Consider the following 27,029-nt stretch of genomic DNA (forward strand, 5'->3'; position numbering starts at 1 on the left):
GATAGACAGGACAGAAAGGGAGGAGGTGTTATGCTGTTAATTAAGAAAAACATAAAATCAAAAGAAGTGCATCCAGTTGATATAGATGGACAGTGCACTGTTGAGTCAGTTTGGTGTGACATAAGCACTGCAAAAGCAAAAATAAGAGTAGGAGTGTGTTATAGGCCTAATGACTCGAATGAGTACAATGAACAATTGTACAGAGAAATAGAGTGGGCCAGTAAATCAGAATGTCTTATAATGGGGGATTTTAACTTCCCAGATATTGACTGGAACTTGTGGGTTGGTCACTCACACACTAGTCAGACTTTTGTGGATTTATTGGATGATTGTTTTCTGCAGCAGCATGTTCGAGAGGCAACCAGAGAAAGTAATACTCTTGATCTGGTTATCAGCAGTGATCATTCGTGTATTAAGAATTTGCAGATAAAGGAACCACTAGGTGGCAGTGATCACAGTGTGCTGAAGTGGGATTTACTCAAAGAGGTAACTACCGTCAGGGGTAAAGGAAAGGGTTTTTGCTTCCGTAAAGGGGAGTACAGTGGTCTCAGACAGTTTTTAAATTCTGTACAGTGGGATCGACTGACGATGTTACAAACAGTAAATTCTAAGTGGGAAGCATTCAAGGAATTAATCGTGGAAGCTACTAGACTTTTCATACCGATGAAGAAATATTGTTCAAGGTTTAGGCCTAAATGGTTATCAAATGAACTAATGAGACTCGTGACAGAGAAGAAAAATGCATGGGATGCATATAAATTATCAGGCGACGCAGAAGCCTGTAGCAGATATAAGCTAGTCTGTAATCAGCTCACAAAGGAGGTTCGGCAGGCAAAGGCGGATTACGAGAAATCTTTGGCAAAAGATGCTAAGAAAAACAGCAAGGATTTCTTTACTTATATAAACTCTAAAAGGAAGGGGCTGAATATGATTGGTCCACTTGACATCGATGGTTCGACTGTTGATGATCCTGCTCAGATAGCAAACAAACTGAATGAGTATTTTGCATCTACATTCACACGTGAGGAATCATTACAGTTTGAAAATAGAAGAAGGTTATCAAATTGTAGCAGTGTGCTTAATGATTTTGTAATAACTGAGAGCAAAGTGGAGGAGAAATTGTTGAAGTTAAACATAAGAAAGGCACCTGGGGCGGATGGGATCTATCCAGTTATATTAAAGGAGGCGGCAAAGCAACTAAGCAAACCCTTAGCCATAATTATGAGAGCATCCTTGGATTCAGGGGAGGTTCCCACAGACTGGAGATGTGCAAATGTATCCCCAATTCACAAAGGAGGTTCGAAGGGTGACACGAATAATTACAGACCAGTTAGTTTAACTTCTGTTCCGGGTAAAATAATGGAGTCACTGATTAAAGATGCATTGCAGGATCATCTAGACAAGACTGCAGCAATAATTCAGACACAGCATGGGTTTGTTAAGGGAAAGTCTTGTCTGACAAATTTGATTGGTTATTATGATGTGGTCACAAAGGAACTGGATGCAAAAAATAATTTTGATATCATATACTTGGATTTCAGGAAAGCTTTTGACACTGTTGCACATGGAAGACTACTGTACAAATTGGAGCAGAATGGTATTAAGGGTAAGTTGCTACAATGGATAAAAGGATGGTTAAGTGGGAGAAGACAGAGGGTGGTAATCAATGGGTGCTGCTCTTCGTGGACTAATGTTATTAGTGGAGTCCCACAGGGTTCGGTGTTGGGTCCACTGTTGTTTTGTATATTTATCAATGATATTGATGAAGGTATATCAGGCTTAATGTCGAAGTTTGCAGATGACACGAAGGTTGGCAGGGTTGTTAATGACAGTAATGGCAGTGTGCTACTGCAACAGGATCTAGATAATTTGGGCAGATGGGCTAAGAAGTGGCAACTGAAGTTTAACCTTGACAAATGCAAAGTACTGCATATGGGTAGAAGTAACCCCAGAGAAACGTACCAACTGTGTGGTACTACACTTAAGGTGGTAGAAAATGAAAAAGACCTGGGAGTAATTGTGCAGTCAGATATGAAGTTTTCTGAGCAATGTAGACAGGCTGCTAGGGCAGGTCATGGGGTTTTGTCAATGATATATAGGAATTTTGCTAGCAGGGAAAAGGAGGTGATTGTCCCTCTGTATAAGGCAATGGTCAGGCCACGCCTTGAGTACTGCGTACAGGTCTGGAGGCCTCATTTTAGGAAGGATGTAGATTTGCTTGAGCGTGTACAGAGAAGAGCAACACGATTGGTGAGGGGAATGAAGGGATCCTCTTACCAAGGGAGGCTTAAGTTCTGCAAATTGCAGTGGCTGGAGACTAGGCACCTGCGCGGTGATCTGATTGAGGTCTATAAGGCCTTGAATGGGTTGAGCACGCTGAATTCTGATGGGATCCTCCCACTTGTTCAGAATACGAACCTATGGGGACATAAGTTCAAATTAAGAAAGGATAGATGTAGAATAGATGTGCGGAAATTTGCCTTTAGCCAGCGGGTGGTTAATTGCTGGAACAAACTTCCATCTGTCGTTGTGGAAGTTGATAGATTAAATAAATTTAAGGAGGAACTGGACAGGCATTTGGAGGGAATGGTGTGATTTTTTTTTTTTTTTGGCTGATGCTGCATAAGCTCCTACACTTGCTTTCTTGCATCAAGTGCCACTACTACTACTACTACTATCTGCCTTCAGGCAGGTTCATTCAGGGCTTCAGTGATGCATGCTGCTCTATCTTGTGCTATACTTTTAATTCCTGCATAATTTCCTCTTACCATCCAATCCATCATTCCAATTCTCCTTCTCAAAACAGTTATGTTCCCACACATCTACCCCTCAATCCCTTTGCTCAGCATGCTTTCTCTTTTCAATACATGTCATATAAAGTTATTTTGTCTCCTTAATTCTTTACAAAAACGTTCTCTCTTCTATTTTCTGCAAAATCTCATTCTCATTCTGTCCAGCCATTTCACCCTTTCCATTCTCTTCCACACCACATTTCGAAAGGTTCTAGGCATCTAATCTTCTCTTTCCCAGTGTCCTATCTCGGAGCCATATAGTATAGTACAGTAATACCCCGACTTACGCGAACTCGGAGTTACGCGGTTCTTGATTTTTTTGTTTGGTGTATATCTAAAATTAGTTTACCAGTGATTTGGAAGTCAAATCATAAAGCTTGGGTGATAGCTTCCGGTTTTGAGGACTGGTTTGGTCACCACTTCATACCTGAAATCGTACGTTATTGCAAGTCTAAACAGATTCCATTTACAGTGATGCTTCTTATTAACAATGCACCCGGTCACCCTCCTGTCACTCTAATTAATTTCGACCCATGTGTGAAAGTTGTGTGTTTTTGCCTCCAAACACAACCAGCTTACTTCAACCGATAGACCAGGGAGTCATCAAAACATTCAAGGTTTACTACACGAGGCATTCGTTTGCACGTCTGAATGAAGCTATGAGACAAAATAGTAAGATATCTGTTAAAGACTTTTGGAAACAATTCAATGTTTTAGATGCTGTAAGAATCATTGAAGAATTTTGGGATGAAATTCACAAAAAAACATTGAATGGTGTCTGGAAGAAACTTCGTCCATATTTTTTCCAAAACGAGATGAAAACAATGCCAGAAACTGATCATGTTGCTCATGTGATAGAAGAAGTTAATCTTGCCAGGCAATTAGATTTGGAAGTCAATGGTGATGATGTCAACGAGCTGTTGGATTCACATAGTCACGAGCTGACAATGAATGAGCTCACAGAGATGCGAGAGCAAAACGTCACTGAAGTATCTGACACTTCAGAACCAGTTCCATCAGAAAAGCACATGACAATTGCAAGTTTGACAGAAAGTCTCAGCTCAATTGAAAAGGGCTTAAAAATTTTAGAAAACATAGACTCCAATGAAGAACGCGTTATAGCTACAAAGCAAGGAATAAAAAAATTATTAGCTTGCTATGAAGAAATTCTGCGTGAAAAAAAGGCGCTGTGTCGTCAGACGAATCTGTTAGATTTTATGAAGCCATCAACATTGAAATAACTTTTTTACATAACTCATTTATTTTTTTAATACATATTTTGCATTAATATGTATAAAGAACTGCAATATTATTAAATATTTTTCTTCTGAACTAGTGTTTTTATTAGTCCTTGGTCCCAATTAAACAAAATTTATATGTATTTATATGCAAAGTTGTACCCTGACATACGAGAATTCGACTTAAGCGATTTTTGTCGGACCCACCTATCGTATAACTTTGGGGTATTACTGTACAACGGTCCATATCAATGTTTTCATCTTTGCTTTCTTAATTGCTCCTTGAAATTTCTTCTCAATAGTTCTTTTCTATTAATAAATGCTTCTTTTCCATTATAATTCTTTTTATTTCTTAAAAACAAGAAATTGGACCTATTTTTTTTTGTTTGACTTATTTATTTTTCCCAATTTCTGTCATTATGCTTCCCAAGTATCTGTATCTGTCGACCTGTTCCAATATTATTCCATCTAATGTTGTGTCGTTTCTTCTTCTTGGCCACTTTGAAATTAACATGGTTTTGTTGCTGTTAATGTTCAGATTTTAATGTTCGGTCCTTGAGGTTGTCACAGACATTCTCTCAGATATGCCAGACAAGCTGTACTTGCTACCTGGGAGTGTAAAACGCTGATGGAACTGATATTCAGGTGACACTCAAGTCAAGTGGACCCAATTTCGGCGAAGTCTGGACAGTCTGTGACAGCCAAATCCTCTGCTTGCACCTTCACGATGGTGGGACTGTTAGTATTCCTGGTTATAACTTCCATGCACAAGTACATGGTGGGTGACCAACCAGGTGTGAACCAACGTAAGCAGGGGTCGAGGTGTGGCGCCAACACCACATGGAGAAACGCCGCCCCTCTATGTTACCAGGCAGTACTTGGTGGCAGATGACTCTCATCAACTGGTGAAATACCACCACTTTGCTTACTGGAGGCTTGAAGTGGTGGAACCCATGTTTAGTCTCTAGAGCTAAGTTCCGGTCAACCCTTCCCTATCTCTTCCATCATGCAGTATGATTGATGACTTTTGAGGTTATGATGAAACGTCGTGGCGAGATCCAATATTCCTTACATTTCGAGAGCACAGCTCTAAAACGGTGTTCGCAGGCCGGCCGCTAGTTAGTACACCGGACTGAACCTATTGGTAACTCTCCAGGAGGCTTCCCGATCAGCTAGTGTATAATCTTGCTACCTGTACTCTGCCAGACAGTGACTGGAGGGAGTCCGAGTAGTGTCTATGCGGGGAGCATTGTCAAGGCACGTTTTGTCAAGGATCTGGGTATATTCTTACCACGTGTACGCCATATCCAAAAATTTCATTACTTCATACAGCATGTCCCACCCACCTTTTCTTACCATTGAATACACCATGAATTGTCAAACTAATAGAACAAGCTTATCTGCGAAAAGATCTAAACCTCCCAAGCACTTCCTAATTCATTTCACAAATATACGTGGACTAATCTCAACGATGTCCATTTCCACTTGCAGTCTGTCAAACCCCATGTACTTTTTCTGACAGAATCTTAGTTATCGGTTGATTCAACTACTGCTCATCTCAGATGCCCAAATTCTTCACTGTATGATTCCTTTCACCTCAATGGTGGTACTTGTGCATATGTCCGTTCTGATATTCCCTGTCAGAGACCTGGCAATTTGGAATCTCCTCTCTTTGATCTTCTCTGGCTTAAAATCCCTCTACCTCATTGTGTCAAATTCATCTGTTGTCTCTACCGTTCTCTCAACTCCACTATTCACTTGGAGCTCTTTGACTTCCTCTCTTTGCAACTTGACTTTCTCCAGTTCAACTTTCCTAACAGTGAGGTAATTTTCCTTTTTGATTTTAATGTTCACAACTCCAGCTGGCTTCCGTTTTCTAGTCACACAGAAACAGCTGATCGAGATTTTGAGGCTTTTGCAATTATTAACGACCTTGCACAGATTTTTCATTTACCTACAAGAATACCGGACAATCCTAATCATACAGCCAATACGCTTGATCTTTTTCTCACAAACAACCCTTCTAAGTATACGGTTGAAGTGAGAGGTCCTTTAGGCACTTCAGATCACAACTTGGTGATTGTCTCTTCTCCAATGGAACCTTTATCTCATGGCTATTCCCAACCTCGTGTTGTTTCGCATTACAAGAATGCAAAATGGGATGACCTGCGGATTACAGTTTCAAAACTTCTGATGTCAACGTTTGCTTAGATCGTGTCAGTGAAATTATTCTTGCAGGAATGGAATCCTTTATCCCACACTCCACTTTAAAATCTCGTCCTTTATCTAAACCTTTCCTTTCCAATAAATGTGCTAAGGCTGTTCATCAAGAGGAGAATGTTGCATATTGTAATTGGATTGTTTCTAATTCTTCAGTTTCATTTTCTGCCTACACCAAAGCTTGCAACAATTGTAAAGCAGTTTTTAATCAGTCCAAACTAGAGTTTGAACAGGCTAAGAGTAGAAAACTTGCTTCTTGCCCTAATGGTAGCCGAGCATTCTGGTCTCTTGCCAAAGCTATTGGCCACAACTTTCGCCCATCTCTGCTCCCACCTCTGTCCAAACCAGATGGTTCTGTTGTCACTTCAGCCAAGGATAAAGCTGATCTGCTAGCATCCCATTTTTCTTCCAGCTCATGTATTAATGATCTTGGTAAAACACCTCCCACCATTCCCAACATGCTCCATTCAATGCCTCCTGTGGTCGTCCGTCAAAAGAATATTATTATTATTATTATTAATATTAGCCATATGGTACAAGGAAGCATGAGGCTTATGCTGCACCCGCCAAAGAAAAAAAAAAAATCCCGAGTTACCCCCTGTGTGTGTGAGAGAGAGAGAGAAGTAGAAGGCATCACCAAGAAAGAGAAGAATGATGATATCCAGCTCAGAACCCTGGGTTTGCCAAGCCCATACTCACCAGATGTGAGCCCCGAGGGTAGTCACAGAAGGATTTTGATGAATCTTGATGCTAAGAAAGCTCCAGGTCCTGATGGTATTTCTCCACTTGTTCTCAAAACTTGTGCTCCTGAAATTACTCCTATTCTTTGCTGCCTTTTTTCACTTTCTTATTCCAAAGGTGTTTTTTCTTCTGCTTGGAAATTTGCTCATATCCAGCCAGTTCCTAAAAAAGGTGACAAATCCCTCCCATCCAATTATCATCCGATTGCAATTACTTCTACTCTTTCAAAAGTAATGGAGAAATCAATTAACCGCCAATTCTTAAACTACCTAGAAACCTTCCATCTGATCAACGATCACCAGTATGGATTCCGTCGATGTCGATCCACTGGCGATATTCTGGCTTATGTTACCCATTTATGGACTAATTCAATCGAAAGATTCGGTGAAATACAAGCAGTTGCTGTTGACATTTCAAAGGCTTTCGATCGTGTTTGACATAAAGGTCTTCTAAACAAGCTTCCGTCTTATGGTTTGCCAACTGTTTTTAGTAATTGGTTATCCAGTTTTCTCTCTGATCGCTCACTGAGGGTGATGGTAGATGGCTCTCTGTCTTCTAACTTCTCCACTAATGCCGGTGTCCCCTAAGGTTCAGTTCTTTCCCCCACTCTTTTCCTCTTGCATATTAATTACCTTCTTCCATTGACTGGAAATCCTATCCACAGTTTTGCCGATGATAGCACATTTCATTCCACTTTCCATTTTGAGAAACCATGTCCTGCTCAATCAGCTTCAACTTCTCGAAAATCTGCTACCAATTCCTTAAATGGCAATCTTCAGGTAATTCTCCAGTGGGGCAAAGACAACTTAGTTGAGTTCAACCCTTCTAAAACTCTGTCTTGTCTTATATCTCGCAAAAAGGATTCTTCTGCTCCTATGCTTATCTTTAGTGACACTCTGATTTCTAGGCAAAATGATCTATCCTTTTTTTTTGGGATTACCCTGACTTCTAATCTCTCTTGGCACAAGCACATTACAAATATTGCTTCCTCTGCATTTAAAAAACTTGGTTTTCTCTTTCGCTCTCGGCGTTACTTTTCTTCCAAACAGCTGCTCACTCTGTATAAATTGCAAATTCGCCCTACCATGGAATATTGTTCCCAAATCTGGGGTGATCCCCCAAAACCTTTCTCAGGCTTCTTGATTCCATCCAGAAGAGGGCAGTTAGGTTAATTAATGATTCATCTCTAACAGAGTCTCTCCACTCGCTTTCTCATAGACATACTGTTTCTGCTGCATGCCTCTTCTACAGATACTTCCATGGGCACTGTTCTTCTGAATTGGCTTGTATAATTCCCGCTCTCTCTTTCAAAACAGTCCGAACACGTGCCTCCACCAGCCAACATCCATTTACTGTCCAACTTCAAACCCATAGAACCAACTCTTCATTTTCCTCATTTATTCATTCAACTGCCGTTTTCTGGAACAACCTTCCTTCATACATATTTCCTGAAAATTACAATCTACAGACGTTCAAGTCCAATGTTAACAAATATCTTCTTTCGTCTTCTCAACCACCAACCCAAGCACGGTACTAAGTACTATAGGTTCTAATACCTCTTGTGTTTGGGGTTCACATAAAAAAAAAAAAAAAAAAAAAATTTTACTCCTTTACTGTGCTGTTCAAGATGTCCAAGGAGCTCTGTAATTCTTCATTATTAGCAATCAGTATCTTGTCATCTGCAAATCTTATTGCCTTTATCTTCCTCCTTCCCACTTCCTTTCTGCTCTTCTTTGAACTCTTTCATCAGTGCTTCTGCATATAAATCAAATGGTACGGGGGACATGGAACATCCTTGCCTTACACCCCTACCAATGGGAAATCATGAAATATTTTCAAGAAAACAGAACAGAGGAAGCATTTTAAAAAAATTAATAATATGGCTACTATCACTGGCATTGCCACTTCATTTCCAGAAGCACTGTAAGGAAAAGATTGAAAAGATGTGACATCATTTCGATTATGAACGTAGAGAGGAAGCTATTCAGGATCCGCAACAAAATTTCAACATTAATTTTTTCTTTCAAATTATGGACACAACAATTTTCTCGTTAACTGAAAGGTTTATAAATAGGACAGAACATGTAGAAATATTTAAAATATTTTATATTTCTGAATTAAAAAAAAAAAAAAAAAAAAAAAATGGTAATAACGATGTCTTAAATTTTTTCAAAGATTTACGTAATAATTTAAGTGACATTGATCATAACGAGTCTGATATTGATGGTTTAGCATTATTTGAAGAACTAGAGTACTTAAAATTTATATTAAAGACAATGTTACTCCGTTTGGATTGTTACAATATATTTTTAAAAACAATTTTACAGATACTTTTTCAAAAGTAGCAGTTGCATTAAAAATTTATGAAAATGAAAGGAACAAAGCTACTCTTACCAAGAAAGGCTAAAGTTCGCCAAATTGCAGCTTCTGGAGACTAGGCTCCTACGTGGTGATCTGATTCAGGTGTATAAGACCTTGAATGGGTTGAGCAGGCTCACTGTTGATGAGATTCTTCCTCTTGCTCACATTACGCACTTGCAAGAGCATAAATTCAAATTGAGGAAAGACACTTATAGAACAATTGTTCGGAAATTTGCATTTAGCCAGCGAGTGGTTGAATGTGAAAAAAAACTTCCACCTGTTGTTGGCGAAGTTGTTATCTTAAATAAATTCAAGCAAGAACTGGACAAACTTTTGGAGCAGATGGAGAGGTGAATGCCTTTTTTTCCTTTATTTATTTATTTATTTATTATTTTTTTTTTTGCTGATGCTGTATAAGCTTACTTTCTTGCATCATATGCCACTACTAATGCTAATTTTTCTGACAATTTTTCCAGTTTCAGTTGGCTCAGGTGAACGGAGTTTTTCAAAATTAAAATTAATGAAAAATTATTTATGATCGACAATGTGACAACAACGACTCTCTAATTTGACAATAATTAGAATGGAAAATGATAACAAATAAACATAAATTAAATAATTAATAAATTCACATCTTTTAAAGCAAGAAAACATTTTTTTTAACATTATAATTTCCCTTTTATTTTATTATTGTGATAAAGTACGATTACTGTGATTTAGAATTTGAAGTTTATTTCCAGAATTTCAGAATGATTTTGTTATTTTTGTTTGTTGTTTCATTATATTATATGTGAGATATGTTGTGATTCTTTTCTTTTTCAATAAATTAATAATAATTATTTACGTCTTATTTTATTTTTTAATCAAAATATTTTGGAGTGACAAACTGGATTTCGCTTACTGGTGGCACATAGGGTCGCAGCAGCCCTGGACATGCATCCATGTCATCTTCTGCATGGACCTCCAGAATATTTTTAACTTAACTAAAATTATCAGTGTTAACCATAAGGAAGGAATATTAGTAGTTAGTAGATTCCTTCATAACAGAATCTTTGCTTTTCATTTAGAGAGGTTGCAGAAGACCTGGTTGTGCAGCACATGGTATCAAGATTGGAATATCATTAGTCCTATCTGTTCTATAATGTTTTGAAGAGTGTGGTGCTGAATGGGAGAGTGATCAAACTCATTCTACAATTGTGGCATTTGGGAAAAACTGATGTATATCTTTGATCTGATGAAATCTTAGGGAGGGTTCAGCACATGTTTTGGCATATTTTGTAACAAACGTTTATTTGCTCCCAGGTGCGAGGCTTTTTATTCTATTTTGCACTTCAGAATTTTTTTCTCATCTTTTCGTTGCTAACATGTTTTTTTTTTTTAATGTAAACCCCAAACACGAGAGGTATCAGAACCTACAGTACTTAGTACTGTGCTTGGGTTGGAGGTTGAGAAGACGAAAGAAAATATTTGTTGACATTGGACTTGAACTTCTGTAGACTGTAATTTTCAGGAAATACGTATGAAGGAAGGTTGTTCCAGAAAATAGCAGTTGAATGAATAAACGAGGAAGATGAAAAGTTGGTTCTGTGAGTTTGAAGTTGGACAGTAAATGGGTGTTGGCTGGTGGCGGCATGTGTTCGGACTGTTTTAAAAGAGACAGTGGGAATTATACAAGCCAATTCAGAAGAACAGTGCCCATGGAAGTACCTGTAGAAGAGGCATGCAGCAGAAACAGTATGTGTATGAGACAGCGAGTGGAGAGACTCTGTTAGAGATGAATCATTAATTAACATAATTGCCCTTTTCTGAATGGAATCAAGAAGCCTGAGAGAGGTTTTGGGGGCACCACCTCAGATGTGGGAACAATATTCCATGGTAGGGCGCATTTGCAATTTATACAGAGTGAGCAGCTGTTTGGAAGAAAAGTAACATCAAGAGCGAAAGAGAAAACCAAGTTTTTTAGATGCAGAGGAAGCAATATTTGTAATGTGCTTGTGCCAAGAGAGATTAGAAGTCAGGGTAATCCCCAAAAGAGATATATCATTTTGCCTAGAAATCAGAGTGTCACTAAAGATAAGCATAGGAGCAGAAGAATCCTTTTTGCGAGATATAAGACAAGACTGAGTTTTAGAAGGGTTGAACTCAACTAAGTTGTCTTTGCCCCACTGGAGAATTACCTGAAGATTGGCATTTAAGGAATTGGTAGCAGATTTTCGAGAAGTTGAAGATGATTGAGCAGGACAAGGTTTCTCAAAATGGAAAGTTGAATGCAATGTGCTATCATCGGCAAAACTATGGATAGGATTTCCAGTCAAAGGAAGGTTATTAATATACAAGTGAAAAAGAGTGGGGGAAAGAACTGAACCTTGGGGGACACTGGCATTAGTGGAGAAGTTAGAAGACAGAGAGCCATCTACCATCACCCTCAGTGAGCGATCAGGGAGAAAATTGGATAACCAATTGCTAAAAACAGTTGGCAAACCATAAGATGGAAGCTTGTTTAGAAGACCTTTATGCCAAACACGATCAAAAGCCTTTGAGATGTCAAGAGCAACTACTTGTGTTTCACCGAACCTTTCCATTGAATTAGTCCACAAATGGGTAACATAAGCCAGAATATCACCAGTGGATTGACACTGACGGAATCCATACGGGTGATCATTGATCAGACAGAAGGTTTCTAGGTAGTTTAACAGTTGGTGGTTAATTGATTTCCCCATTACTTTAGAAAGAGTAGACGTAACTGCAATGGGACGATAATTGGATGGGAGGGCTTTGTTACCCTTTTTAGGAACTGGATGGATATGAGCAAATTTCCAAGCAGAAGGAAAAACACCTTTGGAAAAAGAAAGTGAAAAAAGGTGGGGAAGAATAGGAGTAAGTTCAGGAGCACAGGTTTTGAGAACAAGTGGAGAAACACCATCGGGACCTGGAGCTTTCTTAGCATCAAGGTTCATCAAAATCCTTCTGACATCCTTTCAGCGGAAGACCACAGGAGGCATTGAATGGAGCACATTGAGAATGGTGGGAGGTGTTTTACCAAGATCATTAATACATGAGGTGGAAGAAAAATGGGATGCTAGCAGGTCAGCTTTATCCTTGGCTGAAGTGACAACAGAACCATCTGGTTTGGACAGAGGTGGGAGCAGAGATGGACAAAAGTTGTGACTAATAGCTTTAGCAAGAGACCAGAATGCTCGGCTACCATTAGGGCAAGAAGCATGTTTTCTACCCTTAGCCTGTTCAAACTCTAGTGTGGACTGATTAATAACTGCTTTACAATTGTTGCGAGCTTTGGTGTAGGCAGAAAATGAAACTGAAGAATTAGAAACAAGCCAATTACAATATGTAGCATTCTTCTCTTGAACAGCCTTAACACATTTATTGGAAAATCAAGGTTTAGATAAAGGACAAGATTTTAAAGTGGAGTGTCGGATAAAGTATTCCATTCCTGCAAGAATAATTTCAATGACACGATCTGAGCAAACGTTGACATCAGAAGTTTTAAAACAGTGATCCGACCAAGGAAAAGAAATCTCAACTTAGAAGGGTTGTTTGTGAGAAAAAGATCAAGCGTGTTGGCAGTATGATGAGGATTGTCCGGTATTCTTGTAGGTAAATGAACAATCTGTGCAAGGTCATTAGTAATTGCAAAAGCCTCAGCATCTCGACCACCTGGGTCGATGTGACTAGAAAACGGAAGCCAGCTGGAGTTGTGAACATTAAAATCACCAAGGAAAGTTACTTGACTGTTAGGAAAGTTGGACTGGAGAAAGTCAAGTTGCAAAGAGCTCCAAGTGATTAGTGGAGTTGGGAGAACGGTAGAGACAACGGATGAATTTGACACAATGAGGTAGAGTTTTAAGCCAGAGAAGATCAAAGAGAAGAGATTCCAAATTGCCAAGTCTCTGACAGAGAATATCAGAACGGACATATACACAAGTACCACCATTGAGGCAAAAGGAATCATACAGCAAATAATTTGGGCATCTGAGATGAGCAGTAGCTGAATCAATCGATAACTGAGATTCTGTCAGAAAAAGTTCATGGGGTTGGCAGACTGCAAGTGGAAATGGACATCAGTGAGATTAGAATTGAGACCACGTATATTTGTGAAATGAATTAGGAAGTGCTTGAGAGGTTTAGATCTTTTCGCAGATAAGCTTGTTCTATTAGTTTGACAATTCATGGTGTATTCAATGGTAAGAAAAAGTGGGTGGGATATGCTGTATGAAGTAATAAAATTTTTGGATTGGCGTACATATGGTAAGAATATACCCAGATCCTTGACATAACATAGCCTAGTTTTAAAGAAGACTCAATGATAGCCTTTATAGGTGGGACAATGTGAAGACTGGACATTGCAGTCAATATGAGCTTGCCTCTCAGATCCACAGTTTGGGTGTCCTTGGGAACCTATTTTAGAGTATTCATGTTTTTAGCATGTTTATTGGGTTTAAAATGTAAGAAGACATACACAACGCTATAAATATTCTTCCAGCGAAGAATTGAGCGAATTACATTAGGAATCAGACTGTTGGATAAGAAGAGAAACATGGATTAGGCAGCAAACACAAGTAAAGGACATTCTTTTCAAAACTAAAGACCTGAAATGGACTTGGGCAGAACACATAGCTCGAAGACATGATGACAGATGGACCAAGAAAATAGCAGAATGGTACCCAATAGGAGCTAAAAAAAAACCTGGAAGACAAAAATGGAAGTGGACAGATGAAATTCAAGAATTTGTGGGTAGTAAATGGATGCCCATTGCACAAAACAGAAGGAATTGGAAAGTTGCCGGAGAGGTCTTCATCCTGCAGTGGACTGAAAATGGCCGTGATGATGATGATTTGCTATTCTAGCTGGGCTGCAGATTTTAAGACCGAACCAAGCTGCATCACATAGCAACTTTACAGTTGACTCATGTGCACAGTAACTCGGTAGATGGTCAAGTTTGTGACTGTTCAGTTTCACCTAAGTAACAATGGACATGACATGCGAGGAACAGTATGATGCTCTCAAAGTTTGTTTCCATTTCAAGAAAACATCAGCTGAAGTGTATGAAATGTTAAACGAGGCTTCTGGTGCAACTATGCTTCCATATAGCTTGGCTCGCTGATGATTTAGAATGTTTAAAGGTGGGCATGATTCAAAAATTGGTGGTCACGGAGCTCCAACCACTGCTGTCACCACAGAAACCATAAGAGAAGATGACATATAACAGTAAGGTAACTGGCAGAAATGTTGAGAATATCAGTAGAAATCATGGACAGTATTCTCCATGACCATTTGCATATGACAAGTGTTTGTACACACCTGGTTCCAAGACTACTCACACCTGAGCAACAAGTTTGCAGAGAGGTTTGCAAGGAGCTGCAATGGATTGTTACTGAAGATGGTGAGGTTCTGCACAAGTGATAACAGTAGATGAGATATGGCTTTATCATTTCGACACAAAGAGTAAGCAACAAAGCTTTGTTTGGAAGACTGTGTTGGAAGTCATTGCCAACACTGAAAAAAAAGCAAAAATTGTTGCTTCTGCAGGAAAGGATACGGTCATCTCCTTTTTTGAAATTCAAGGAATGGTTTACCAGCATGGTGTGCCATGTCACACGACTGTTATGGGATCAAGTACCCAGAACTTCAAGAAGGCAGGTGGATGCTGCATCACAACAATGTGAAACCTCACATTGTTCATACTGCCATTGAATACTCAGCATAATGAATATCAAATGTGTTCCTCATCTGCCCTACAGCCCTGACCTTGCACCCTGTGATTTTTTTTTCCCAAAGTTAAAGAAGGGGCTGCGAGGGAAACGTTTCCAGATGTCAGGAGCAGTTATAAAGACATCTGAGGTGATTCACAAATGCATGTCAAAGAATGTCTTCCACCATGGCAGAAACATTGGAGTAAGTGCATTTCATCAAAGGGCCTACTTCAAAAAGGACCATCAAAATATGGATGATTAATAAAGACCCTTACTTCACAGATACCATACATGCTTTAAAAACTCACTCATGAATACGGGTTAACATTATATAGGGTAATTCTTTTTCAAAATTTATTCAAATTACCGTATTTCCCCATGTATAAGACGCACCTTTTTTCAAAAAATTTGGGGTCTAAAAACTGGGTGCGTCTTATACAGTGGTTGTAGATTTGTTTTTACTTGCATTTCCCGGTTTTTCGCGCTTGTTGTCTTTGCGCTCATTGTTTCTTGTTACTGATATATTAAGTTACGTTTTGCCACGTTCTGCCCAGAAATCGCTCAGTTAAAAGTGATCCAGTTTGCAAAAGTGAATGGAAATCGTGCTGCTGAACATAAGTTTGGTCCTCCTCCAACTGAGAAAACAATCCGAGACTGGCTACTGGAAGAAGAAAAACTACTGAAAACGCCACAGCAGAAGAAGGCCATTAGAGGCAAGTCAGCAAAATGTCCTAATTTAGAGAGGGAATTGAAGATATAGATTGAGGAGCAAAGGGCAATTGGAATTCCTGTGTCCACAAAGATGGTTCAGCATGAGGCAAGAAGAATTGCTGATGAAAAAGAAGTTACTGATTTCGAAGGAGGACACAATTGGTGCTTCAGGTTCATGAAATGGAATGGATTAAGCATGCGTACACGCACCAGACTTACCCAAAAGATGCTGCCTGAAAGCTATGAGCAGAAGGTTCTTGAATTTCATCGTTTTGTCATTCAATGTCAGAAGACACATCAGTCTGAGTTGGGACAGATTGCAAACATGGACGAAGTCCCCCCCCCCTTCAATTTGATGTCCCAAGTAACAGAACTGTTGATAAGAAGGGTGTGAAAAACCGTAACTGCGAAGCCAAGTGGACAGGAAAAGAGCCATTATACGGTTGTTCTAGCTTGTTGTGCTAGCTGCCTCCTATGCTGATTTTCAAACGCAAAACAATGCCAAAAGAAGACATTCCTTGAGGAGTGATTGTCCACGTTCATGACAAGTGTTGGATGGATCAGGATGGGATGAAGATCTGGTATGAGAAAGTTTGGAGCAGGAGACCAGGTGGGCTCTTACGCAAACCTGCCCTATTGGTGCTTGATCAGTATAGGGAACACATAACAAAAAATACAAAGAAGATTGCTGCAGAGCAAAAAAACAAAACTTGCCGTCATACCTGGAGGCTTGACATCCCAGATCCAACAACTTGATGTCAGCATTAACAAACCCTTCAAAGCTGTTTGGCAAACCCCTACAAAGGAGGTTAGGCAGGCGAAGGCAGATTACGAGAAATCCTTGGCAAAAGATGCTAAGAAAAACAGCAAGGATTTTTTTTACTTATATAAACTCTAAAAGGAAGGGGATGAATCTGATTGGTTCACTTGACATCGATGGTTCGACTGTTGATGATCCTGCTCAGATAGCAAACAAACTGAATGAGTATTTTGCATCTACATTCACACGTGAGGAATTATTAAGGTTTGAAAATGGCAGAAGGTTATCAAATTGTAGCAGGATACTTAATGATTTTGTAATAACTGAGAGCAAAATGGAAGAGAAACTGTTGAAGTTAAACGTAAGAAAAGCATCGGGGGGTGGATGGGATCTATCCAGTTATATAAAAGGAGGTGGCAAAGCAACTAAGCAAACCCTTAGCCATAATTATGAGAGCATCCTTGGACTCAGGTGAGGGTCCCACACGGACTGGAGATGTGCAAATGTATCCCCAATTCACAAAGGGGGATTGAAGGGTGACACGAGTAATTACAGACCAGTTAGTTTAACTCTGTTCCGGGTAAAATAATGGAGTCGCTGGTTTAAGATGCATTGCAGGATCATCTAGACAAGACTGCAGCAATAATTCAGACACAGCATGGGTTTGTTAAGGGAAAGTCTTGTCTGACAAATTTGATAGGATATTATGATGTGGTTACAAAGGAACTGGATGCAAAAAATAATTTTGATATCATATATTTGGATTTCAGGAAAGCTTTTGACACTGTTGTGCATGGAAGACTATTGTATAAATTGGAGCAGAATGGTATTAAGGGTAAGTTGCTACAATGGATAAAAGGATGGTTAAGTGGGAGAGGACAGAGGGTGGTAATCAATGGGTGCTGCTCTTCTTGGATTAATGTTATTAGTGGAGTCCCAGAGGGTTCGGTGTTGGGTCCGCTGTTGTTTTGTATATTTATCAATGAAATTGATGAAGGTATATCAGGCTTAGTGTCGAAGTTTGCAGATGATACAAAGGTTGGCAGGGTTGTTAATGACAGTAATGGCAGTGTGCTACTGCAACACGATTTAGATAATTTGGGCAGATGGGCTAAGAAGTGGCAACTGAAGTTTAACCTTGACAAATGCAAAGTACTGCATATGGGTAGAAGTAACCCCAGAGAAACGTACCAACTCTGTGGTACTACACTTAAGGTGGTAGAAAATGAAAAAGACCTGGGAAATTACTCCCAGATATGAAGTGCAGGCAGATATGAAGTTTTCTGAGCAATGCAGACAGGCTGCCAGGGCAGGTCATGGGGTTTTGTCAATGATATATACGAATTTTGCTAGCAGGGAAAAGGAGGTGATTATCCCTCTGTATAAGGCAATGGTCAGGCCACGCCTTGAGTATTGCGTACAGGTCTGGAGGCCTCATTTTAGGAAGGATGTAGACTTACTTGAGCGTGTACAGAGAAGGGCAACAAGATTGGTGAGGGGAATGAAGGGATCCTCTTGTCAAGAGAGGTTTAAGTTCTGCAAATTGCAGTGGCTGGAGACTAGGCACCTGCACGGTGATCTGATTGAGGTATATAAGCCCTTGAATGGGTTCAGCACGCTGAATTCTGATGGGATGCTTCCACTTGTTCAGATTACGAACCTAAGGGAGCATAAATTCAAATTAAGAAAAGACAGATGTAGATTAGATATGCGGAAATTTGCCTTTAGCCAGCGGGTGTTTAATTGCTGGAACAAACTTCCATCTGTCGTTGTGGAAGTTGATAGGTTGAATAAATTTAAGGAGGAACTGGACAGGCATTTGGAGGGAATGGCGTGATTTTTTTGGCTGATGCTGCATAAGCTCATACATTTGCTTTCTTGCATCACATGCCACTACTACTACTGTCATGAGAGACGAATGGAACCAATGGATGAAGTCTTCTGGGGACAATTTCACACTAGCAGGAAGAGTGAAGAAACCAACTATAGGAGAAGTTTGTACATGGGTGAAAAGATCCTGGGATAATATCAAGATTGAGATAATTGTCAAGTCATTTAAGAAGTGTGGCATTTCAAATGCCATAGATGGAACATAGGACAAGGCAATATATGAAGACAGTGATTCGTCATCAGACACAGATGAGGACAAGCTAATGGATGGGAGTTTTGTCAGTGATGAGTTCTATGATGATGAATAAAACTTGAGTTCAATAACTTTATGTAATACATTTTTTTTCAAATTTCGGGCCACAAAATTAAGGTGCGTCTTATACATGGGGAAATACGGTAAGTAAGGGCAAAGAAGAACACATATAAGTGGAGCCTCCTAGGGTTTGGGCACATTGTTGTTTTCTGTATTTATCAATGATATTGATGAAGGTATATCAAGGTTAATGTCCAAGACTGCAGACAATACGAAGGTTGGCAGGGTTCTTTATGACAGTAATGATAGTACACTACTGCAACAGAATCTAGAAAAGTTGAGCAGATGGGCTGAGAGGCGGCAACTGAAATTTAACATTAACAAATGTAAATGTATTGCATATGGGTAGCAGTAACCCCAGAATAACGTGCCAACTGTGTGATAATACACTCGGGTAGTAGAGAATGAAAAGGACCTGGGGGTTATTGTGCAGTCAGATATGGAGTTTTCTGAGCAAGAGTTTTCTACTCTTGCAGACAGGCTGCAAGAGTAGCTCATGGTGTCTTGTTAATGATATACAGGAATTTTGCTAGTAGGGTTAAGGAGGAGATTGTCCCATAGTATAAGGCAATGGTCAAGCAACATCTTGAGTACTGCATACAGGTCTGGAGGCCTCATTTTAGGCTGGAATGAGTACAGAGAAGGGCAATGAGATTGGTGAATGGAACAAAGGGTTGCTTTTATGAAGGCTTAAATTCTGCAAACTGGAGTGTATGGAGACTAGGCACCTGCAAGGTGATCTAAGTGAGGCCTGAAATGGTTTGAACAAGCTCAATGTTGATGAGATTCTTCCTCATTTTTCTTGGATAGGGGACATAAATTCAAATTGAGAAAAGACAATTGTAGAATAGATGTGCGGAAATTTGGCTTTAGCCAGCAGGTGGTTGGAACAAACTTCCATCTGTTGTAGGATGTGGTCAAAAATTTAAATAAGTTCAAGCACTAGACAAACATTTGGAGTGAATAGATAGGTGAAATGGGAAGGTGTTTTTTTTTTTTTTTTGGCTGATGCTATATAAGATTGCTTTCTTGCATCATATGCCTCTACTAATGCTAATGCCTTCATGTTTTCAATACCCAGAGGGACATCAAGTAAAATATGGAATGTACAATGACTAATTATCTGTAGCACATAAGCAAGAGGAAACACTTATTACATATAACTGACCAAAAATATTTGCTCCTTACCTCTGTTTGTCTTACTTCCCGTGCTAAGTCCTTAATTAACTTACTGGGAATTACTCCAGGAGGAATGAGTTCAGATGAAGATTTCTTACTCTGAAATGAATTTTATGCTGTTATTCAATATTAAAATATTATTAAAATTTTAAAATGATAAAAATTTTTCAATTGTTTCCCAAATGCCTAAAGTAAATTCATAATATAACTGTTTAAAATATAATGCAAACAAATATATTTTTAATGCTTAATATTTTGTTTAGTATTAAGGAAGCTCCAAGCTTTTACTGCTTCAGGGAAAAAAATTACCTGTATTTCATTCCTCATTACAGTAATTAACAACTTGTGGGCTAAATGAAAACTTCACTTTCATTTATTTATCATTCCCATATCTAATTATGGGCCTTAATCAGATCCTTTCTAATGCATCTAGTTACTAAACTCTGTAAATCACACATTCAAAGACTTTCCTCATATGGTCATCATTTTGCCAGTCTCACTAGATGTGCCGCAGAACTCTGGACCTTTTAAAGGAGCAATGTGTTTTTTTTTTTTTTTAGACGTGGCCTCCAAACCTGGACAAGGCATTCCAAGTGTCTCACAACTATCTTATACAATGAGATTATGACTTCACTATTTCTATAAGCAAATGCCTGATCAATCATCAACAATTCCACAACACACTGGTCTCTCCTTACTGCCTACCTACACTGCAAAGAAACGTCATGTTTGGCTGGATCATAACCATAAAAATCTCTCTCTCTCTCTCTCTCTGTTAATTCAAATTCACCAACTGCTTTAGTTATTTTGGAGTTGTATCAAAGTGCAACACTTTACACTTTGCTGCATTAAAACATAATTGCCACTTATTCACATTTGAATCCCATCCAAGTGATCTTAAAGGAGCATTGCCTGGTGTCGGTTCTTTAAAACTCCCGCAACCTTCACATCAACTGCAAATTTTGACAACAAACATTGTATGCTTTTGTCAATCCCATTTAAGAAAATCAAAAACAGAACTGGTCCAAACTGTGATTGCTGAGGGACCCCACTTTTACTATGAGTACAATGTCATCACTGTATTCTTACTGCCCCATATCCATTCTGTAATCCAGCTGAAAGGTTTTTATGCATAATCTCAACATGTTCCAAGTAGTACAGCATTGAGTCAAATGCTTTGCTAGAGTTCAAACTGTCAAAGTTATTTCCTACATCTGACTTGTACATAATAATATCAAAACAACAAACCAAGGGTAGTTAAACAAAACTATTTACAAAACTACACTGTGAATCCACGAGAGCAACATTTATAGAAACGGTGCTTTCAACAATACAGACGTGGGACAAAATATCCAGTAGCAGTACCCTGTTTGCATTCCTGACCCCACTGCTGCTGGATCTATTGAACCTTAATGAACTGCAGTATAACTCTCTAGATTGTCCACCTGGTTACTTCTCTCTAGATAGTTCGGTATTATTCTTTAAAGAGTGATTTCATTATTTTCACTGGAACAGAGGTTAAGCTAACAGTTCTGCAATTACTCATGTCACCCTTTGATCCCTCTTTGTGACTTTGGGATACATTCACACATCTCCAGCTCACAGGAACTTTGGCTGAATCCAAAATACTCTCATAATTATGGCCAAGTATTTGCTTACTTCCTTTGCTGTCTCTCTTAATATAATTGGATAGATCCCATCCACTATAGGTGCCTTTTTCAGTGTAACTTCAAAAATTTCCCTTCCACTTTCTTTTTAGTTATCACAAAACCATTTAACTCCCTATCAGAGTTTGATAAACTTCTGCCATTCCACTCTCTAAAGAATTCCTCACATGTGAATGTAGATGCATTTTTTCCTTTCTTTCAAGGGTTCTCTAGTTTCCAATTATTAAGTTTTCTAAAATGGCATTTAAAGCTTCTAACAACACTTTGATCCATAGGTTGGAGAATAGAAGCAAAAATACAAGTTTTATATTGGTTAGATTGAGGATATGATTGGCAATTGTCGAAACTCAGCAGAAAAATTTTCCTATCTTTTTTTTCTAAGCTTTGTCCCAATTATGCACTTTTTCAAAAATAAATATGTCATCCAACTTGTCTGTAAGCTTGGTATATTAATTGGTATATTTTTCTTATTTTTAAAACATCTTGGATTCTTAGATTTGCCTATTATTAAGAATTTTCTTTTTACAGTTCCTCTCATATTTTAACAAATAAGAACAATTAGTCACTCTTTGGATAATTTTCCACCTGTGCATTTTTCACCTTTAACCTTATGGATGTGTGTTTAGGGGGATGGGGGAATCTATAAAACACACCGGCTTTATCAGCTTTAAAAATGTCACCTTCACACAAATCTTTTCTTGTATCTGGACACACATCTTCAATCCAGTCATTACTCACTTTTTTGTTTACATCACCAGGTTTGCCAACTATCTTACCATAAACAATATAATTTCTTTTTTGAATCTGTCAAGCCACCTGTTATTGCAAACAAAATCTGCATATCCAAGTTGATGAGCCAATTTTTCAGCTTGTAGTTTCAGTAGAGGGTCATTAATAGGAATACAATTTCTTTTTTTTTGATTTGGTAGTTGTTGGCGCATCGGCTTCTGTGGCCATATTGCACCTCCCAAGGTTTTTGCAGTACTTTGATCCAAGCCCGAGGCGGGAATCGAACCCGTGACCTTTGGGTTGCCGGGCAGGTACTATACCCACTCGGCACACAATTTCTTTTAAATGTAAACCAACTCAAAAGGGTCTTATACAGATTGCTTTTATCATACTTAAGCAACTTTTTCATAATGATGTTTTTTTTTTTTTTTTTTTGAGAGCTGTAATAATGCTGTCCTAGTTTTACCAAATGGTTGACAACAGTTGATGGGTTCAGTTCTAACTTTTTGCAAATAGATGCATTGTTTATTAAATTCTCTAAGTCACAAATAATTTTAACTTTCTCACTGATTGTCAAAATGTTTCTTTATTCCCATGCCATTTCAAGGTTAAAAAAAAAAAAAAAAAAAAAAATGAATTTAAAGCAGCACAACAAAACCTAAACTACAGAAGCAAAATTGTTTTTAAAAATTCCAAGCGTTTCTCACAAATTTTAAAAAGACATATTCACGCACAAAGATTTGAAACAGTACTGAATTCTTCATTTTGACTGAATTTGAAAGCTGAATGTTTCATGCTGATACAGAAAAATTTCATTGGTTAGTCTGCTAAGCAATGTGCATTAGTTCATCTGACATCATTTAGGCCTAAATCTTGGAACAGTATTTCTTAGCTGGTATGAAAAGCCTAGTAGCTTGTCTGACCAATTTGATTGACTACTGTGGTGTGGACATGCTCTATTCAAAATAGGCAGCATGTAGGGGAATTATCTTGTCTCCCACTGTAGGCCTTCAGCACCAACATCATTCAGGGTCTTCAGGAATTTCCAGTATGCCACTGAAATGAGGATACAGTATGCTCTTCGTGGTAGCATATCACACTAAAAGGGATTCTGAGAATCTTTAAAAGGGTTATAAACTGCTATTGGCAGGGATGTGGAAACGGATAAGGGGATAAATAATGTCATAAACAGGCAAAGCAATGATAGATCTTAGTCCCTCATATGTCAGCTTGACCACTGCTCATTGTAATGGCTTAAACACTTGCTTGTTCAGTTTGACTGAATACATACACCTGTTGTTGCTCTTAGCTGCCCTAACACAGCCCATGTATTTCCTTGTTCCAGGGTGGCCCACAACAGGCCTTTTATCATGCTCAGGCCAATTTTGTTAAGAAAAATCACCTCCTTCCCTTCCACCCCTCCTCTCTTGTCTATTCCTTTGAAATACATTACACACGTTACAGTGAAATTCATTATCCCTTATTTCTAGGTAACACAGAGTTTCTGCCAAGCCCAATTATGTTGCTGTTATTTGTCTGAAATGTTCACCTGACTTGTTTTATTGGTAACACTCCCAATAGCAATGACTTAGTTCAGATTAAGTGTTGTCGCATGTTTCTACCCTTACATATCTCTTAAAATGTATTTAAATTTGTCTCCCTGGTATTACCTTCCAGTTCATTTTAAACAGAAACCAGTAACCTGTTAGCCACATTCATTTCCATCTTCATACTATGGGATGAGTGACTAGTAGATTAAAAAAAAAAAAAAAAAAAATGCATGGGTATATTTATTACAAAAAAATAAATTTAAAATTTTATTTTATCCCAGAATGTTAAAAGAAAAAGTAAATATTACCTGTTACAGAGTACTATTAGATCTCTTTACTTACCATTCATCCACTTTTCCATCACCATTCAATAAACAAACTCTTTCATATTCCTTCCAATCACTAAACTGTCATAACATCTTTCCAATTGTAGAAGCTCTGGCTTTTATGGGGCTTCATATAAGAAGCCTTGAGATGCGTGTAAGTATTATTTTATGGATATCATAAAAAAACACTTCTGTATTAACCCCCCCTCCCTACCATGACTAGCAGTTTCTTTGAAACCCTTAAGCCCTCAAAGATGTCAGCAAAAAACTGTGTACTATCTTTGCTCAAACAAACCCATGCATTTTATTTTCTTTGCCACGAGTCTCATTAGTTCATCTGACATCATTTAGGCCTAAATCTTGGAACAGTATTTCTTAGCTGGTATGAAAAGCCTAGTAGCTTGTCTGACCAATTTGATTGACTACTATGATGTAGGATGGATGCAAAAAAAAAATAATTTTGATATCATATACTTCGATTTCAGGAAAGCTTTTGATACTGTTGCACATGGAAGACTACTGTACAAATTGGAGCAGTATGGCATTAGGGGAAGTTACTACAATAGATAAAGTGATGATTAAGTGGGAGAAGATAGCATGGTAATCAATGTTAAACTGGACTAATGTTATTAGTGGAGTCCCCGAGGGTTCAGTGTTGGGCCCATTGCTGCTGTTTTGTATATTTATCAATGATACTGATGAAAGTATATCAGGCCTAATGTCCAAGTTTGCAGATCATACCAAGGTTTGGCAGGGTTGTTAATGACAGTATGCTACTGCAACAGGATCTCTAGAAAAGTTGGGCAGATAGGCTGAGAAGTGTCAACCGATGTTTAACATTGACAAATTCAAAGTACAGTAGAACTGATTATCCACCAGGGTATGGGGCAGAGACTATGACAGATAATCGAATAGACGGATAATAGAATATGTACATTAAAAATATACATACAATAGACCGGGTCATCTAACTTGTTTATTTTATTACATAATACATAACCTAATGAAATTTAATTAAACTTTAATTATTATTTATTGTTTTACAGGACTATCAAAAAATCATAGTAAGATATCTACATACACACCTATTTTTCATATTTTGACTTACATTGGTCTAGTAATGTTATAAAAAATTTAAAAGAAAACAATATTACATAATTAAATTTCTTTTCTAAAAAAAAGTCAGTCAATTTCTTTTGTTTCATTACCCTTCGAGTCTTTTGGGAGGCAATGTTACTAATTTTATGCAAAAGTAACACTTGTGTAGCATCTGCTTCTTCTTTTACCTTGAACCACTCAATGCACTTTGACAGCAGTTTTAGCTCCACAGTGGCTAATTATGTTTGTTGTTTCATTAGCAGCAGCTTTTTCATCTTCTTCAGTTTCAGAATCATCCAAAATTGTCATCACTCTTCTCACAATTTCATTGTTGTCTAAAATTTCACATTCAACGTCCATTTTGTCCATATCCGGCCAATCATTTACTTCCTCCCTCGAAATATTTTTAAAACCAGGAACATTCGAACATAACTGCAAAATTTCAGTTTCTTTTGGAATGGTTTCTGTATCGTCGCTTTTTAAATCACATATGTGTATGGAATGAGTAGGTACATTGTCCATCAGTAGCATTGCATATTGTGGTAAACCTTTTGATGCCAAATGTGATTTTACACATGGTACAAATATTTTATGAAATCAATCATGAAATTATCTTGGCTCATCCACGCTTTGTTTGTGAGAAATATTTAACTGGCAAAGCATTTAAATTAATATTTTAAATGATCTAGGCCTTTCTGGTTTTCCTATAACAACCAAAGGTAATTTATGACTACTGCTGGCATTAGCACATACCATTAGTGATGTGATCTTTTATCCGAGTGGCATATGTTCTGTCATTGAGGCCAGTGTCTTTTGAGGTAGTGCCTTCCAATTAAGGCCAGTCTCATCGCAGTTGTATATTTAGTCTTTAAGCAAACTACAACCTTATAGTAGTTTCCTTCAGTAGTTTTTCACAATAAACAGAAATTGCTGTGCTACCTGCACTTAGCTTCTTACCCTGGATTGATAATTGTCAAATACCATGACAAAGGATCCCCACCTAGTTTTTTATTGATTTCAATGGCTTCTAATCTCTCTTGGCACAAGCACATTACAAATATTGCTTCCTCTGCATCTAAAAAACTTAGTTTTCTCTTTCACTCTCAGCGTTACTTTTCTTCCAAACAGCTGTTCACTCTGTACAAATTGCAAATCCACCTTACCATGGAATAGTGTTCCCACATCTGGGGCAGTGCCCCCAAAACCTTTCTCAGGCTTCTAGATTCCATTCAGAAGAGGGCAATTAGGTTAATTAATGACTCCACTCTAACAGAGTCTTTCCATCTGCTGTCTCATAGATGTACCATTTCTGCTGCATGCCTTTTCTACAGATATTTCCATGGGCACTGTTCTCCTGAATTGGCTTCTATTATTTCTGCTCTCTCTTTCAAAACAGTCCGAACACATGCCGTCACCAGCCGACATCCATTTACTGTTGAACTGTTGATGATCCTGCTCAGATAGCGAAAAAACTGAATGAGTATTTTGCATCTAAATTCACAGATGAGGAGTTATTAAGGTTTTAAAATGGCAGAAGGTTATCAAATTGTAGCAGGGTGCTTAATGATCTTGTAATAACTGAGATCAAAGTGGAGGGGAAATTGTTGAAGTTAAACATAAGAAAGGCACCTGGGGTGGATGGGATCTATCCAGTTATATTAAAGGAGGCGGCAAAGGAACTAAGCAGCAAACCAATAGCAAAACATATGGAGATGTGCAAATGTATCCCCAATTCACAAAGGA

General features: G+C 38.3%; 1 protein-coding gene across 1 annotated transcript in view; it reads right to left on the reverse strand.

Moving 5' to 3' along the window:
* LOC150086849 (histone lysine demethylase PHF8-like) overlaps positions 1 to 27,029 on the reverse strand; it is a 445,826-nt gene that overhangs the window by 230,803 nt on the left and 187,994 nt on the right. The window contains exon 11 of the mRNA XM_090371623.1: positions 19,926 to 20,015. Coding sequence (XP_090227749.1) covers positions 19,926 to 20,015 — 90 coding nt within the window. The remainder of the gene's footprint in view (positions 1 to 19,925; positions 20,016 to 27,029) is intronic.

Source organism: Mastigoproctus giganteus, chromosome 4 (assembly GCF_048544385.1).
Source record: "Mastigoproctus giganteus isolate SK-2022 chromosome 4, ASM4854438v1, whole genome shotgun sequence".
Lineage (NCBI taxonomy): Eukaryota > Metazoa > Arthropoda > Arachnida > Uropygi > Thelyphonidae > Mastigoproctus > Mastigoproctus giganteus.